General features: G+C 42.7%; 1 protein-coding gene across 1 annotated transcript in view; it reads left to right on the forward strand.

Moving 5' to 3' along the window:
* The window catches only part of PTDSS1 (phosphatidylserine synthase 1), a 36707-nt gene that overhangs the window by 5027 nt on the left and 15090 nt on the right, over positions 1-16590 (forward strand). Inside the window, exons 2-6 of the mRNA XM_033155615.1 lie at positions 4401-4492; positions 11362-11406; positions 12904-13028; positions 14568-14726; positions 15400-15551. Of these exons, the coding sequence (XP_033011506.1) occupies positions 4401-4492; positions 11362-11406; positions 12904-13028; positions 14568-14726; positions 15400-15551 (573 nt within the window). The remainder of the gene's footprint in view (positions 1-4400; positions 4493-11361; positions 11407-12903; positions 13029-14567; positions 14727-15399; positions 15552-16590) is intronic.

The raw sequence follows: 16590 nt of genomic DNA on the forward strand, positions 1-16590 counted from the left end.
CTAATTTTGGAGGCTGAGAGTGCCTAGGCTGATATTTCAAGCTAATTTACATTATGCATTGTAATAGCACAAGGCTACCCTTCCAGCCACACCTGTCTTGATGTGATGGTATGACCACATATCAAGATTATCCTCTGTTTTGATTCATCATCAGTTATGGAAGGGGAGCAGGGGAGAGTTGTTTTTCTGTAGATCAAGATGTTAATCTAAGCTGATTTAGCAATGAAACAGTTTGAACTGGGTTCCTCCATGCGTTTCCCCATCCTCCTAAATCTCCTCATGTCCAGGCTGTTTGGTAAGCCTGAGGTTCCTGTTTCGCTGTCTCCTCTGCTTCTGTGGCCCTAGAGCATATGCCACTGAAATACTACACCCATCATCTCTGGCTATTGGCTTTGCTTGCTTCCCAGTTGGAGTGTCCTGCTTTCCTTTAAAACAAAGCATTAGGGAAATGCTAACCAACACCTGTGTGTAACGCTAGTTTGGCCCTGCATCACCTTTTCCACCTCAGATTACTTACATTGGGTGCTAAACAAGGACGTGGCACAGCGAATGTGTTAGCAGAAATTCAGAGAAGTGTTCTTAAGATGAATACCGCCATGGTCATGACCTCTTTTTTAAAAATATTTTAAAATCTTGCCTGTGTCTTACGCACATTGTTCAAAGAGCTTACCGTAAATATGTGTCATTGTTCTATCTATTAATGTAGCTGAGATGCCCGAATCTGTATCCCTTGGTTACTATTAAAAGCATTTGGTGGCCTTCATTTCTGTGGGAATTTTCAAGGCGAAAATAAGTGCTAATGTTAATAACAGTAATAGTTTTGCTTTCTTTGAAACCCTCTATATTCTTCCTTTATCACAGCTTGAGGTGGTTTGCAAAATCATAGAACAACTATAAAGCAAAGCCAAACCTAGTGGGGAAAATATAACAGCAGAAGGGGGGGCGGGAAATCAAACTAGAATAAATGTACAGGTTGCAAGCAGCCGTCTTCTATTTTTCCTTCTTTCAAGGTGTGAAACACAGATGAGAAAAGTTGGACCTTGCATTTTTATTTAAATAGAAAGCACTGGAATTCACTGCCATAGAAGATGGCATTTGGAGCGCAGTTCTTTCTGAATAAGTGTGTGAGAGCTCATAAAGATAGTCCCCATTTTTGTTATTTATAAAAAGAAATTTTATATCTTGTATACTGATTTACCGTAATGCAAAGCTGGGGTTGCTTGGAGCCACAATACTTTTCTATAGAGAAGAGCTAGGGAAGAATGTAAATTCAAGTGCTGGATTGCCCTTGCCTAACTCAGTGGTAGACAGTCTTTTTGGCACATATGATGCAAATCGTCCAAAACATTATGGGGGTTGTTTATTTTACAAATTTATAAACTGCCCTATAGCCTACAAACATGGAAGCGGAGTGCAACAAGATGAAAACGATACACAAAAAAATCTAAAAAACCAATAAAGCTATTTCTACAGATGTACTACCGTATATACTTGCGCATAAGCCGACTTTTTCAGCCCATTTTTTGGGCTGAAAAAGTCGCCCTCGGCTTATGCGCAAGTGAGGCGGGCGGTGGGGAAGGAAAAGCAGAGAGAAAGAGCTTCTCTCCGCTTTCCTATCCCTCCCCCCACCCCACCGGGAAATGTGCAGGACGGGGGCATCTTCTCCGATCCCGTCCTGTGCGTTTGCAGCTGTCTGCGAGGTGGTTGGGTAGGAAAAGCGGAGAGAAAGAGTTTCTCTCCGCTTCCCCACCCCACCCCACCAGGAAATGCGCAGGATGGAGATCTGAGACGCGTCTGCGAGGTGGTTGGGTAGGAAAAGCGGAGAGAAAGAGTTTCTCTCCGCTTCCCCCCCCCACCCCACCAGGAAATGCGCAGGATGGAGATCTGAGACGCTCTTCTCCGTCTTCTCCGATCCCTGCACGATCCCATCCCGTGCGTTTGCAGCTGTCTGCGAGGTCCTAGCGCCTCCAGACACAAGCTGGAAGGGTAAAGACGCCTCTGCCTCCACTCACCAGCAGAAAGGCACAGAATGAAGGATCGGAGAAGCACTGCACAATGCTTCCCCCTCTGTCAGTTGGGGGGGGGGGAGAGAAGTGGAGAGAAGCTCTTTCCTGCAAAAGGCACAGGACAGGATCAGAGAAGCTGGGGGCACTGGCTTGCCAAGGGTTAAAAAGGATTGAGTGGGATTCCTAGAGAGGTCAGGAAATACCAAGCCCACCTACAAAAGGAGGAGGGGGCCTTTGTCTCTCTCTTCTGCACGTGCTGCATCCCTGGCGCCTCCTGAATCCAGTGAGTCTCTGCTCATCTTGCAAAGGGTCCATTGGGGAGAAGAGGGGGTCCCTGGGATGAAGGGGAGGGTGCAGGGAGGACCCCCAAGTCAAGGAACAGAGCCTCTTGCCCCCCTCCTCTCTGCAAAGCCCAGGAGGAGGCAAGGTCACAGGAGCTCTGCAACTCTTATCTTCCTTTGGATCCATTCACAGCTTGGCTGTTTGGGAAGGGAGGGGTCTTTGGGGAGGGAAGAAAAGGGCCTGAAAATAAACCCCCTCAGACACAGGAATCAGTCCCATTTATTGATAGAGGTTGTAGGGGGATGGAAATATTGGACATAAAATACACCAAAGAAATAAAAAGGAAAGCCTAACTGTTGGAAGAGGGGAGGGGGCAAATAAAAGAAAGCGCTTATTCCTGTGGTGCAGAGTCAAGCCTATGGAACTCCTTGCCCCTGTTTTTCTTTGAAATAAATATTCAAAAACATTTAATCTACTGATGTCTCAATTAATGTAATTTTATTTATTTTTATTTTTGAAATTTACCAGTAGTTGCTGCATTTCCCACCCTCGGCTTATGCTCAAGTCAATAAGTTTTCCCAGTTTTTTCTGGTCAAATTAGGTGCCTCGGCTTATATTTGCGTCGGCTTATACTCGCGTATATACGGTATTAATATTTCACAAATGACTGGATCATACCCCAGGGAAAGCCTTCTTATCTGAAATAACTTTTGGTAGGCACCTGAACATTATGACACTTGGGTCTAATTTCAGCTGGTAATTGATTCCAGAGGGCTGTAGCTGTGATACTAAGAGCCAAGTTTCTAGTACAAACTAAGTGCACCTCTGTGGCATGTCTTATGTCTCAGAAGTGCCCTATGTGAGGAACACAGTGACCAGGCAGGAATACTCCTGGGGCGAGGCAGTCCCTTAGGTAACCTGGTCCCAAGTTGTTTAGGACTTTAAGTGCTAAAAGCAAAACCTTGAATTGAACCTGGTAGCATATTAGCAGCTAGTGCAGCTCCCTCAGCAGACATTTTACACAACGTCAATGGGATATCCCAGTCAACAACCTGGCTGCCACATTCTGCGCAAGGTGCAGCTTCCGGGTTCAACCCAAGGCATGCGCCACTGCAGTCCCATAATCCAGTCTTGAGGTTACCAGTGTCAAGACCACAGTGTCCAAACAGTTTTAGTCCAGGAATAGCCATAGCTGTCTTATCAACCAAAGCTGGTGAAAAGCAGGCTTAGCCTAGAAAAAGACATGTCTGGGAGCAACCCCAAGCTGTGTATCTGTTCTTTCAAAGGAAGTGCAACCCTGTCCAGAACAGGTAGCTAACCTTTCTGCCAGACATGGGAACCTCTTTCCAACAGGGCTTCTGTCTCGCCAGGGTTTTAATTCAGTTTACGGGTCTTCATCCAGCCCTCCTGTGTACCCAGACACTGAGCCAAAGGCTTCCCAGCCAGACCTGATCCAGATGTTACAGAGAAATGGAGAATTGTGTTATCAGTTTACTGGTGACACTTTGATCTAAATCTCCCAATGCTCCCAGCAGCTTCATATAGCAGTTAAATAGCATTGGGGACAAAATAGGCCCCAAATGGGAACCCCATAATACAAATGCAAGGGTGCTAAAGGACATTTCTCCAATGCTTCTCTCTGGAACTGATCCTTCAGGTAAGAAAGGAATAGCTGTAAAACAGTGCCCCTACAACTTAAGCCTGCAACTTATGTGGGGTGGCGGTGGGGAACTGCACCTAGAGCCAAAATTGTATATGGTCAAATTGCATTGCGTACAATGGTGGGTGGGATTGCCAAAGTCTTTTCCCTAGACGCCCATCCTCTTTAATTGTTAAAGTTTTTTTTTTTTTTTTTGGCCAAGCTCAAAGCTGAATGAGCACAAGTTAAATGTGCAGAAGTTGCAGGCTTACTCTATTAGAAAGTGTTTGTATTTTATTCTTTATTGCTATGAACTACTTTGAGCTCATCAATTTAGTTGTTGGGAAAGTAGCATACAAAGATTAAATCAAGCTTGGTATGTTCAGTGGAATTTACTCGCAGATAAATGTGCATAGAATTGCAGCCTGAATCTCCTATGTTGTTGTTTTAATTACAAACTTTTTTCTTTTTAGGGATGATTCAACCCCAGGAGATAATATTTGGAAAGGCATCCTCTGCGTGATCTTCTTCTTTCTAATCATCAGTGTTTTAGCCTTTCCAAATGGTAAGTAACTTTCTGTGCCGTTTCCCCCCCCCCCCCAATAACTCCTTTTGCAGATAGGAGAGCAAGGTAAACACTAAGGTGCTTGGGGACTTTTGGAGCAAACTGTTTTATGAGTACTCTGGTGTAATAGTCTATTGTTTGCTCTGAGAATGGTCCCAGTCTCTCTTAGACTTTCACCTCGATAAGGGATCGTCCCTGGAAGAGCATCTTGTGCAGTGCCAAGCTGCAAAACAAGGCAGTAACATATACTCAAGAGTATACTCTTGAAAAGAAATGAAAGAAGAGTCTAATTTCCGTGAGATACTAGTAGCACATACGTTGTTGGGCAACCATGCAGTTGCAGTTAGTAAATAAATAAAGTCTTGCATGCTAGAGTTCTCTTGACGGACACAGCATATGCAGTTTCAGGGTAAAAAAGGCAACTCCCATAGAACAGCCTTTCCCAACCTGGTGCCTGCTGTATAGCACGAGCCTCATAATTTCAGGGTTGTGGGTTCAAACTCCACATTGGCAAAATATTCCTGCAGTGCAGGAGGGGTTGGACTAGATGACCCTTGTGGTCTCTTCCAATTCTACAATATGATTTGGACGGTAACTGCCCTAATTTATTTACTGGCTGTGGCTGATGGAGTCCCATTTGGACGACCCCAGTTTAAGGAAAGCTGAGACAGGACTTCCGGCGGCGACGCAATCGCCGGGTGGTCGAGGGCTGCTTCGGGTCCGAAGCGCCCTGTCCATCCCGGGGGTTAGGAGCCGCGCTACCGCAGCGCGCGGCTCCGGTTGGGGTGCGGGAAGAGCGTCCCGCACCCTGGGCTCCCCGGCTGCGCCCGCGGAGGCTCCGAACCCTTCCCTTGCCCCCCCTGTAAAGGGGGAGTGGGGGTGAAGGGACAACGGAGCCGGGCTTACGGGGACATGCCCCAACCGGGATGTAAATGCGGCGGCAAAGCCCGCGGTGAGCGTCTAAGTTCTACCTGTGAAGAATGGAGCTAAAGGAACCCGGTGGTTGTGAGTAAATAATCTTGGCAGAAATCGTGTTTTTGGAACGATCCGGGGGGAAGGAGAAAGGCAGCCTGCCTCCCTCCCTTCGAGCCTAAGAAATTAACCAATTTGAGGGATTGCTGCCACAGAACTGGTTACAAAGTATTTAAAATCGATACATGAGACTGGCAAACTTTTTTCTTGGGAAGCTAACTAGCGGAAAATATCTCCATATAAAGTTGCAGTGTTTGCGCTCCAGCTTAGGAAAATGGCGACGAACAAAGAGACAGGGGAAGAAATATGATACCCACTTCCTCCTCCTCTGCCAGTATGTTGGGTTTCGTCCTTGAACTGGTATTGAACTCTGGACTAACAGATGAACAAAGGCTCACTGCCCTGAATGTGGAATTACTTTGTAGAAAAGTCAAAGTCTTGTGTGGGGGTCTGAAATGGAACCAACTGCCCACAGAGGAGGCTTACAAAACTTTTGACACTTTGGAAGAAAGTCTTGCCAAAGAGCTGAGAGGGTGGATGGAAAGATGGAAAGAAATGAGTGAGCTACTTCGGAGAAGAAATTCGCTCTTTGGGGGTGGCAGCCCCAAGGCGATGTCAAGATTTGTTATATCCAGTCCCCGAGGTGTGAGCTCGGGGGCCAGGGACAGAGAATTAAGGTATTTACAAGAAGAAAAGGAATGTTACAAAGAACCGGAGAAGCTGAGAGAGGAAGAGATGGATACCTCGGAGCTCGCGGCAAGGAGAGTTTTGGACTGTGCCCGGATCTGTGGACGTTTGGAGAGGGAAGCTGCAAGGAAGTTCAGTGCTGATGCCATCAGGAGAAGAATAATGGACAGAGGGGGTGTGGGGTGAAGCATTAAGTAAAATCTAAAGCAATCTGTTATGGTATTTTGAAATCGGAGGGTGAACACTGTCAACAATAGTTTGTTTTATTATTTGTTTGAACATGAAAGGAGATATTTCAAGTTTTTATGTTATAAGCAGCAGTTTAAAGGATAGAAGAGATAGATTTGATGAGGATGATTTGTGAGGATTTATGAGGATGTAGTATAAATAAAGTCAATTTAAGTGGTTTAAGTTTATAGATTAAGACGATTAAGATGAAGATGAAGATTAAGACGAATGTTTTACTTTATATATATAATTAAGTTTAATTTTTTAAATGAAGAGGTTAAAAAGTAGATTATGGATATAAACTCGAAGGTGAAAAGGCAGGGGAAGTCAACTGTCAAGATTGGAAAAAGAAAATTTTTTTTCTTTGTGAGATGTCTAATTAAGAAGAAAAATCATGGCAATTTTTGTATTAGATGTGTAACTGTATTTGTTTTGTATGTGTATAAATGTAGGTGTGGTTAAGGTTGTATGTTGTTATAAGTAAAAATGTCAATAAATTCTTATAAAAAAAAAAAAAGGAAAGCTGAGACAGAGCCTTTTCTGTTGTCTTCTGTTGATGTGTTTTAGTTATAAATGTGCATGTTTATATGCTTTAATTTATAAATATGCAAGTTGCCTCCTGATACCCTTCCTTAAAAGGGGATGTTCTTGCTTTCTCCCTTCCTGTGCTGTGAGTGCTGCTTTCCTGAAGAACAGGTGGTAGGGAACAGCTTTCTGGGTGGGGAAGGTGTTTGTCAACTTCCCCCTACTTCCCAGCAAAAGCCAGTTTGGAATAATATTTAACAGAAATAACATGCATTTTATTGCTACCTTTAAAAGATTTCCAACTAGGGCATTTTAAAATTGAAGCAACTTTTTTTTCCCCCAGCTAAAGAAAATGAGCTTAAAATTTCTAAATCTTTTGTCCTTTTGATTAGTCGTGTGAAACAATGTGAGCCCTTTCTTTGACCTCTTCAGCAAAGAAAATTAATTTTTAAAAAGAAAGAGGGGGGGGGAGATACACATACCGGTAATTGCATGGTAATCGAGGAGGTGCTCTGATATGGGGTGGTTAAATGCAAATAAAAGGTGTGATCGCACACATGCCTACCTGGATGTAAGCCTCCTTGCAAATCCATATGCCCTGCTCAAAATAAATATGTTTAGAATCAGAGCAAAACAATTGTGTTGTTTCATATTCTTATATAATGTGGGGGGGGGGGGACGGACTCCTTATGTTGAATCAGGTCAATGATCCATCTAAATTAATAGTAGCACTTCTCCCAAGATTTCCAACACAGCTCCTTTCTGCACCTACTGGCATTTTAGCTGGAAATGCCAGGGATTAAAACTGGGACCATTTTATATGCAAAGCATGTACACTACTGTTGAGCTGTGGCAACTTCTGAGTTGAAACTGAAGAGGCTCAAGGCATGTTCCCATTAGCCTTGAGACACTAACAGCTTGGTTTTTAAAGACATGCGTACTCAGAAGTGAATCTCACTGTATTCCGCGAGGACTGCAGCCTGAGATGTTCTCTCGTCAGTTTTCCTTTTCTACTGGACAGTGATTGATCAGCCCTTGCCCCCATGCAAATGTATCCCTCAAGATGCCACTTATTTTAGTGGCAGAAACAAAAAGGGGAGGGGAATAATAAAGTTGACACAGCACTGGAGGGGTGGGCAGAGAGGTTTACACCTCTCTTCGCAACAAAGGACCCTAACGAGGAATGGGGATGTAAAACACCCCACCCTGGTTGTTGGATCAATCATTTGGAGAGCAGGGAGAGAATGATAACCTGGATTAGCTGAGCAGGGGCAGAGAACATCTGTGCTAAAGTATGAGGTTGGGCACACCCCCTTTTGGCCACCTCTGTGTCTGGTATGCAGCCCCAGAAGGTTCTCAAAGTGTAAATGTGACCTTTGGGCGAAATAAAGGTTAGCCACCTCTAGACTAGGCTAACTTGCTATGCAGTTCTCCCCACAAGCATTGTATTTTTTAATTTGAGACCTGGGTTCACATCAGAAGGTCCATACTGCAACTGTTACCCCCGTTTATTAACACTCGATTAAAAGAGGGTGGTTTGTACCTAGGTAAGCTGCTGAGAGAGGAAAGGGAGGTGGCATCCCATAAATCTTGCTAAACTGAAACCCAGTGTTCAGTTTTTCAATACCTTGCGCCTGCCTCTCTTACTGGAAACATTAGAGTGATCTCATTGTGTCTGGTATGGGAATAGATAGTAGCCGTGGTCATTATCTGCAGCAGATGGTGACTGGCTTTCTTCCAGTAAAAGCAACTGTGTATAGTAACTGTTTGGTGTGAGTAAAGTTGATTGCGCTCTCTGAGCGAAGCTATAGCTGAATTCAGTCCTGGGCATTTTTGGCAAGAGGCAGAATACCAGGGAACGCTTGCACAGGGAGATGGAGCTGCTGCTAAGAGGACTTGTTCCCGCTCCTCTGAGACTGGCCCAGTTCCCTTGCTCTGATTGTCAGTACTGCCTTGGTAGCCAGGTTACAGGAGAAGCATTTAGCAGCAGCCAGAATACCTTCCCAGTGTGGCACTGTTGCTGGGGCGTTTCAGAGAAGCATCCACTCCATCATCTGAACTGCTGATTTATCAAATGATGTCTGATACCCTCTAGGAATAATTGGGATTGCACTGGGCTACATTTTTACACAGAGGGCACTGAGCTATAAGTTACAAAGCCAGGCACCTGATAAATGCAGACATAAATAACTCGAATGCAAAGACTGCAAAGTTGAGCAGATGTGTGCCTTCGGACACCTCACATTAAGCTGCTTTGAGCCATATAATCTGGATTTGTATTTGATCTCAGTAGCGTCTCTAAAAGGTATTGATTTCAGTGGTGTAGCCGAGAGCAACGATTTTCCACCCGAATTCAACCTGTGTGCATGGCACTTGATATCCTTTGTGGTATCCAATGACTGGCTTGCTGGAAGTTTTAGGTGGCATGCCGTTCCTCCGGTTTTGCCAGTCACCTAGTTCCTTTGCTGCATTAATTCACACTATTTTCATTCAAGCTCCTGTGTACCCTATTTGGAACAAACCGAGGAATAGGAAAACTAGGTTTTCCAAAGTGACCTGAAAGTAAACCTCAGAAATGGAGGAGATAAAATTTGAGGGCTCAGGACAAAAGTCTTACAGCACAATCCCAAGCATGTTTACTCATAAGTAAGTCTCATTGTGTTAACAGGGACTTAACTCCTAAATCATTGTGTTTAGGTTTGCAGCTTTAAAATAGTACATATATTCTGTGATTGTGCTTCCAGACTTTCATGGGGATCCAAGATTATTAACCTGCTTTGAACTGTCTTTTATCACAATCTTGTGCTACACACATGCTTGTTCATTCTCTCCATTTCTTAGCAGATTCCAGTAATCTTAGCTGGTTGGCTGGTTTCCATAAGTCCCTAAAATTTGATAGGTTGATTAAAGTTGTTGCACTTAGATTTGTTCCAAGCAGTGGGGTTTTTGGGTAAAAAATGAGGCACAGGTACTCCTGTCTTGTTACACGTGTCATGGGTGCCAGCACAAGATGGCTGCCATAGGCAGCAAAACGAAAAAAGGTGGCAGTACTCCATACTGATGAGTATGGTTGTAAAAGGAGAACTAGTTCCAAGGCTTGTTAAATAACTGGAGATACAAAAAGGGGTTCTCCTTGGACAAGCTTTGAGCAAGCAGTTGAAGATGGAGGACTCCTCACTGAGTGACCCATGACTTTTAGCTGCTTCCCCTATGGGATGAATTCCTGGTTAGTTTCCAGTTAAGTCCTTAACCACAAGTTTCAAGATGTTGGAAATAATTGCTTTGGATCCCAAGATAAGTTAACTCAAGGAAGTTCACAGAAGGAAAGTTTCCTGTCCCCTCTTTTCCCCTGCAATCAGCTGTGTCCCTAGACAGGAGACCCCATTGAACAATGAGGGATGAGGGACAGATCTGCTCAGAGAGGTCCAAATTATCCAAACTATGCACAGGTCTGCCTAGTTTGGGGCAATTCTTCCCTCTCCCAGCAGCTCCCTGCACCGGGAAGACAGGAAGCTTTCGTTCTGAGAACTTCATTGAGTTATTGGCTTGGATCCTAAGATAATGGAGCTAAATGCCCCAGTGTTCCTTAAGCAGCCTCCATAGTATATTTAAAAACAGTTTCCTAGATGCACTCACATCAGACAAAGAAATGAAGCTCCCACTGAAAATGCAGGCAGGCAGGGGCTAGCTCAGTTCTTCATTCCATGGGTCACAGTAAATGTGGGCCACAGTTGGGGGTGCGACTTGAATGGGAAGGACACAAAATCTGAACATGGAAAGTAAATGAAAGGATGGCAACCCCTGGCCACATTCCCAACTCTGGAAATCCTGGCTTTTTTGACAAGGGCCTCTGTAGTGGTGCATATAATGCCTCTCTGCGCATAGAGTACACAAAGACATGCAGTGTGTATTTGTGTGTGCTTGCACGCACACAGTCCTCACAATATCTCTTTTCCTCCTCGACAGAACCACCACACTCACAAACATTTCACTTGTAAACTCATAATTTTCAGGCCTGCACATTCACTTCTGCCTTTCCCAGTTGCTAATGTATCCCAATTCCCTGATATGCCAGCACTAATGTTCCCGCTACCTGGAATTCCTGCTGGCAAGCACTGGTCTTTCTGCAGTGCTTGCATCTGCTTTGGGTATGAAGTTGGGCACTTACTTTTCTATTACTGTTTTCACAACATAGGGAGCCTTGTTCTTTGGATACCATGGTAATTTCTACAGTGTCGCCAACAACAAGTTCTTGAGGATCTGTGTCTTTATCCAGATATTAGTCTTAGTAGTTCCTTTTATGGCTTTAAATAGAAAACTTGGTTTGTTATAAAACTTGCTCAGGATTGATTCTTGGTTGGCATGGTTGCATTTCCTTCAGACAATGTTTAGATGACCTGTTGCAATTCTTTCTGATACATCAGTTTGCTGTTATTGAAAAACTTTTTTCTCTACAGGGCCTTTCACTCGCCCACACCCTGCAATATGGCGTATGGTTTTTGGTAAGTTGTTTTTAAAGATGTGCTTTCACGCTATTCCAGAATAGTAATTCATTACCTGAAAATAATACTGTATTTTTCCTGCCATTCTGCTAAAAGTACCCAGGGTGACATACAGCATAATCATAGAACCATATAAAAAAGGAAGGACAAAGAACTTGCAATGTTAACCAGCCCTTAACACTGAAGAAGAAGCCTAGGAGCAGCAAGAACAAAACATGTTACACATTAAAACCAGCAGCAGTAGAACTAAGTGGTATGCATTAAATGCCTGTTGCAACAGAAGTGATTTCAATTTCTGGCGAAAGGCGCGCCAAGAGGGAGCTCAACAAATAAATAATTAGGAAAACATTCCCGAGTCAGAGAATCACTACAGAAGAAGGCTCCCATCTCTAGTGCTTACTCACCACATCTCCTGAGATGGCACTAAGATCAAGGCCTCTGATGTTGATCAGAATTCCTGTGACTGCAAATCTAATTGCAATTGCAAAGGGCACTTGGTCATGTAAACTCAATTTCAGCTTAATTGTATCTGCATGCAAATACACTGGAGTTTTGAAAAGGGAAATTGAGAATGGAACAATGGCGGGAGAGCAAGATGCAAATATTCATTGGTACCCAATCACTTCTCCGCTCATGGGTGGGGTATAAATAATAAATTATCATCATCATCATCATCATGGCAGTTTCTAGTGCTCTCAAGGATGGGGTGGTGGGAGAGTACAGCGAGCCTCCGTTCTTGCACCATCTTAATGAACATTTCACAACCATGTTAATATTTAATATATGGGAAGATTTGGGGACAGTTCTCAAGTGTTCCAGAATTGCTTTGGAAAATGGGACTCGGCCTCCTAAGGCACTGAGCAGTATTCTAAAAAATGTCAGCCTGTACAACTATAATCTGTTGGCATGTGGAGCAGCTGTAGCTATTATGATTACAGCTGAATTTCCAACATGAATAGTTTGGATGCCCTTCAAAAACCTACCCAAGGTTGCATCTGCTTTATGACTGATGGATTAATAAACCTCTTGGCTGCCACAGGGTGCTTAAATTCCTTTTTTAGTGTGACCTCTTTAACCTTTGCTTGGTCTCTCCATGACAGTGAGGTTAGAATGAAGTAACAACTTATCAAGAACTGCCACATTCTGGAAGGTTGTGAATATACTATGGTGGATAAGTTATATGAGGAACCTGGGTTGTACCTCATGGATTCAGTACTCATTTGTTTTGCTCATTTTTCTGTTACATGTGAACGCAACATTTCACATTTTCACACATGTGCCTAACTGGGGCGGGGGAGATTTCCAGCCATATGGAGTTGTATGAGAAGAATCTTCCGGAAGCTGCTTAATTATGAATACCTCATTATTATCCTTTTGTTTTGATTTTATTGATCTAAATTGTTCCATTGGCATTGATATAACATGGTTTGTTTGTGTGATTTTAGCTATTGCTCTTCAAACAAACATTTTGGACATCTGAATTTGGTTTTCCTACAGGTTTGAGTGTTCTCTATTTTCTGTTTCTGGCATTCCTGCTCTTCCTTAACTTTGAGCAGGTGAAATCCGTGATGTACTGGCTCGATCCCAATCTCCGATATGCGACAAGGGAAGCAGATATCATGGTGTGTATTGATGGTGTTGCAAGAAAATATATTTGTTCCAGAGTGGATATAGTGCTGCCATATTGCTGTGTTAGAATAGCATGCATTATCCCTTTGAAAAGGGATAGGAATTCTCCAATCCTCGTCTGTAAGAAAGTTCTAATATCATGCAATAGTATCATAGAGTTGGAAGGGACCCTGAATGTCATCTAGTCCAATCCCCTGCAATGCAAGAATTTCAACACGTCCCCCATCCAATTTGAAACCATACTGGACTCTGATTAGCTTTGCAAATGGACTAGCAGTTTTATTGCTGCACCACTAAAAGATACTGGATATGGTTGAGAGGTTAAAGCATCTTCTCTAACAGGAAGTTTAAAGTTTTGTGGCCTTTTTAGCAGGGATGAGGCATATGAGAGGGTGCATCTTACAAACATTTCTTTCTCCTTGCAAAATGCATCTCTCTTGGGGAGGAGGATTTCTCCCCGCTTTCCAAATTGTGAGAGAGTCGCAAAGAAATGGCATAACCTGCCTGCCACGTTTTTGCGCAGTGGTGTGTATATTCATTTATGAGTCTCTTCACGGCCTTCTTGGCTGCAGCTTAAGTGCAGTTTTTTGTTTGAAAAACAGCCCTTCTTCCTGAGAACAGTAACATCAATGTGCAGTCCGTTCGATTTGGCTGTGTGACCATGGGTGGTATTGAGCTAAGTCCTACTTTGACCCAATTTAGTCATGTTCATTATTTTCAGAGGGTTTACCTTGAATAAAATGTAGTTGACTATCACTCCATGTCACTGAGGGCAAACAAAACTTGTTCAGACCAAAGGCAGTGTTTCAGGAGTGGGTTATTTATAGGTGTTCTGTATTGCTCCTTGAGTAAATAAAGCAGAGCAGGTAAATGCATGCTTATTTGTATCATTTATTTAGGCTGCAGAATTTGCCCCCTTTTTTGGTTAAAACATAGAATATTCCATATCTGGCAATAATTATCCCTAATGATGTAGAAAACAGAATTTTTATTGTGTTTCATTCAGTCATGTACTGTGATGAGGACCAGTAGAATAATTTAAAAAAAAGAATTAGGCTGCAATACTATTTAGACTTATCTGGGAGAAGTCCAGTTGAACTCAGTGGGGATTAATTCTGAGTAAATATGTGCAGAGTTACATTATTAGCCATTCTCGAAGGATCGGTATTTCCATTATTACAATCCAGCATTATAAAAGCATGCACTTATATTTTGTTCAGTTGTGTATTTTAATTAACGGATATTTATGTTTTAATGCTTATGCAATTTGTTCTTATGCTGCGGCCTGCATAGAAACCAATTTTGGCATTAAATGGTATATAAACTAATGATAATACAAGGCTAAGCTATAGCGGACCATAAGACAAGTAAATAACATTCTCTGATAGTCTCTGATATTGTAGTCTGCAGTTTTATTTCTTCCAAAAATGTTTCCAGAATAGACTTGTAACTTCTGCTTCTCTCTCTCTCTCTCTCTCTCTCTCTCTCTCTCACACACACACACACACCTTCCCCTTTCTCCAAATCAACAGGAATATGCTGAGAACTGCCATATTATTACTTGGGAGCGAATCCTCAGCCATTTTGACATATTTGCTTTTGGACATTTCTGGGGCTGGGCAATGAAGGCTTTGTTAATCCGCAGCTATGGGCTGTGTTGGACTATTAGCATCACCTGGGAGCTAACTGAGGTAGGTTGTGTCTTCTCAGTGAGTAGTTTTTTTTATATCCTTGGGGTGGGGAATGACCTAGCAGTTTGTCCACATTGCAAACATAGCACAAGTTTATTGTCTGCTCCTTAAATTTGACACACAAGTTGGATGTGAAGTTTTCCTCTTGCACACAAGTGTCTGGAATCGCCAGATCAGATTTATTTCATGTTTAAGTCAGCCTATCTTAAGTAAGTTTATTTACTCAGTTACTTGGAAATATACTGGATGAATGTAGACTTCAGTATTACTATATGGTATGTGCAGCTTGTCTCAGTATGTTCCCTGTATTAAAACCAGTAATGTAGAACTTCCTCCTATAATTTGTGCCTTCTGTAATATTAAATCTTCTAGTGAAAAGGCAATATTTGCAACACTGATTTTACAGTGCATCCCTATGCATGTCTCCCCAGTAAGCTTTTGGAAACACATAGAGGGAAAGTGTAATAATGCTTTCTCACCAAGAGCTGCAAACTAATCTAGAGCCTTCTGAAGCTGTAGGTTGATAGACTTTGGTCAAATTCACCTGCCATATGAAAAATATTTCCTGTATTTTCAACACCTGTAACTTATTTAAAAGTCACATTCTTCTGTTAATAAGATACCTGTGTCTGAATGAATTTCTTACCCAGAATCTTTTTGCTGTATTCTGTAGCTGTTCTTCATGCACCTGCTGCCTAATTTTGCTGAATGCTGGTGGGATCAAGTCATTTTGGACATCCTGCTATGTAACGGGGGTGGCATCTGGTTGGGCATGGTAGTTTGTCGTTGGTTGGAGATGAGGACCTATCACTGGGCAAGCTTCAAGTAGGTCTCAAGTAAAAGCAAATAAGCCTTATATTAATGATACTGCAGTATGAAAACTCTGAAATATAATGTAATGTTTGGTAGATTGTGAATTGTGGAGGTTGTCCCATTGCAGGCTGCTAAAATATATTCATGCCAATAATTCTGAATCCCTAAATTGGAAATGCTAAATATTTCCTTGACTGTGACAATTTGTAATACAGGGCTATCCCAAATCTAAAACCTCATGTTAGATTTAAATTTGGAAATCACAAGGCATGTGGCGCTAAAGACCCAGGACTCAGCTATATTCGCATATGCGTTGTACATGCATTATAACACTGTGACACCAGCTGTCGCTGTGGAGTTGCATTTTTGCCAACCCGATTCCTCATACAAAGTTTACAACGCGTTTAACTGGAACGCTTCTTTGATGTGTCTGGATCCAACCCCAGTGCTGGGAAACATGAGCGTGGAGAGTGCGGTTGCATCCCATAGGCCTCTGGTAGGCCACTGTGAGAACAGGATGCTGGACTAGATGGGCCTTTGGTCTAATCCAGCAAGACTGCTTTCATGTTCTATGTTCACTCTCGGGTGATTCCTAAATTGGTGTCAGTGCTGCGATTTATTTTTAAATCCATTTCCTTGGCAACGTTGGTGGATCATGACATTATGAATGTGTTACAATGTTATTTCCATTAATAAGCAAGAGAAGAGTCTGTGATTGTTCACGGTCCCTTGCGCTCACATTTGATTTCCACCAGCCTCTGATTTTACCTCTCATGGTGCAATCCTGTGTATATTTACCTGGAAATAAGCCTCTGAACACAGTGGGAGCTACTTCTGAGTAAGCATTTGTAGGATTGCATTGTTACTCGTGTAACCAAAATATATGGTTCAACTCTCCAAAGCAACACCCATATAAGTATGCAACCTACACCTTATTTCTATTGTCTTACTATATTGATAAAATCCAAGTAAACCTCCCCCATGGTTTTTAATAATATATAGTTAATATTTCAGAATTGGGAGTGTGAGGGCCAAACGTCTGAACAGTAAA

Source organism: Lacerta agilis, chromosome 7 (assembly GCF_009819535.1).
Source record: "Lacerta agilis isolate rLacAgi1 chromosome 7, rLacAgi1.pri, whole genome shotgun sequence".
Classification (NCBI taxonomy): domain Eukaryota; kingdom Metazoa; phylum Chordata; class Lepidosauria; order Squamata; family Lacertidae; genus Lacerta; species Lacerta agilis.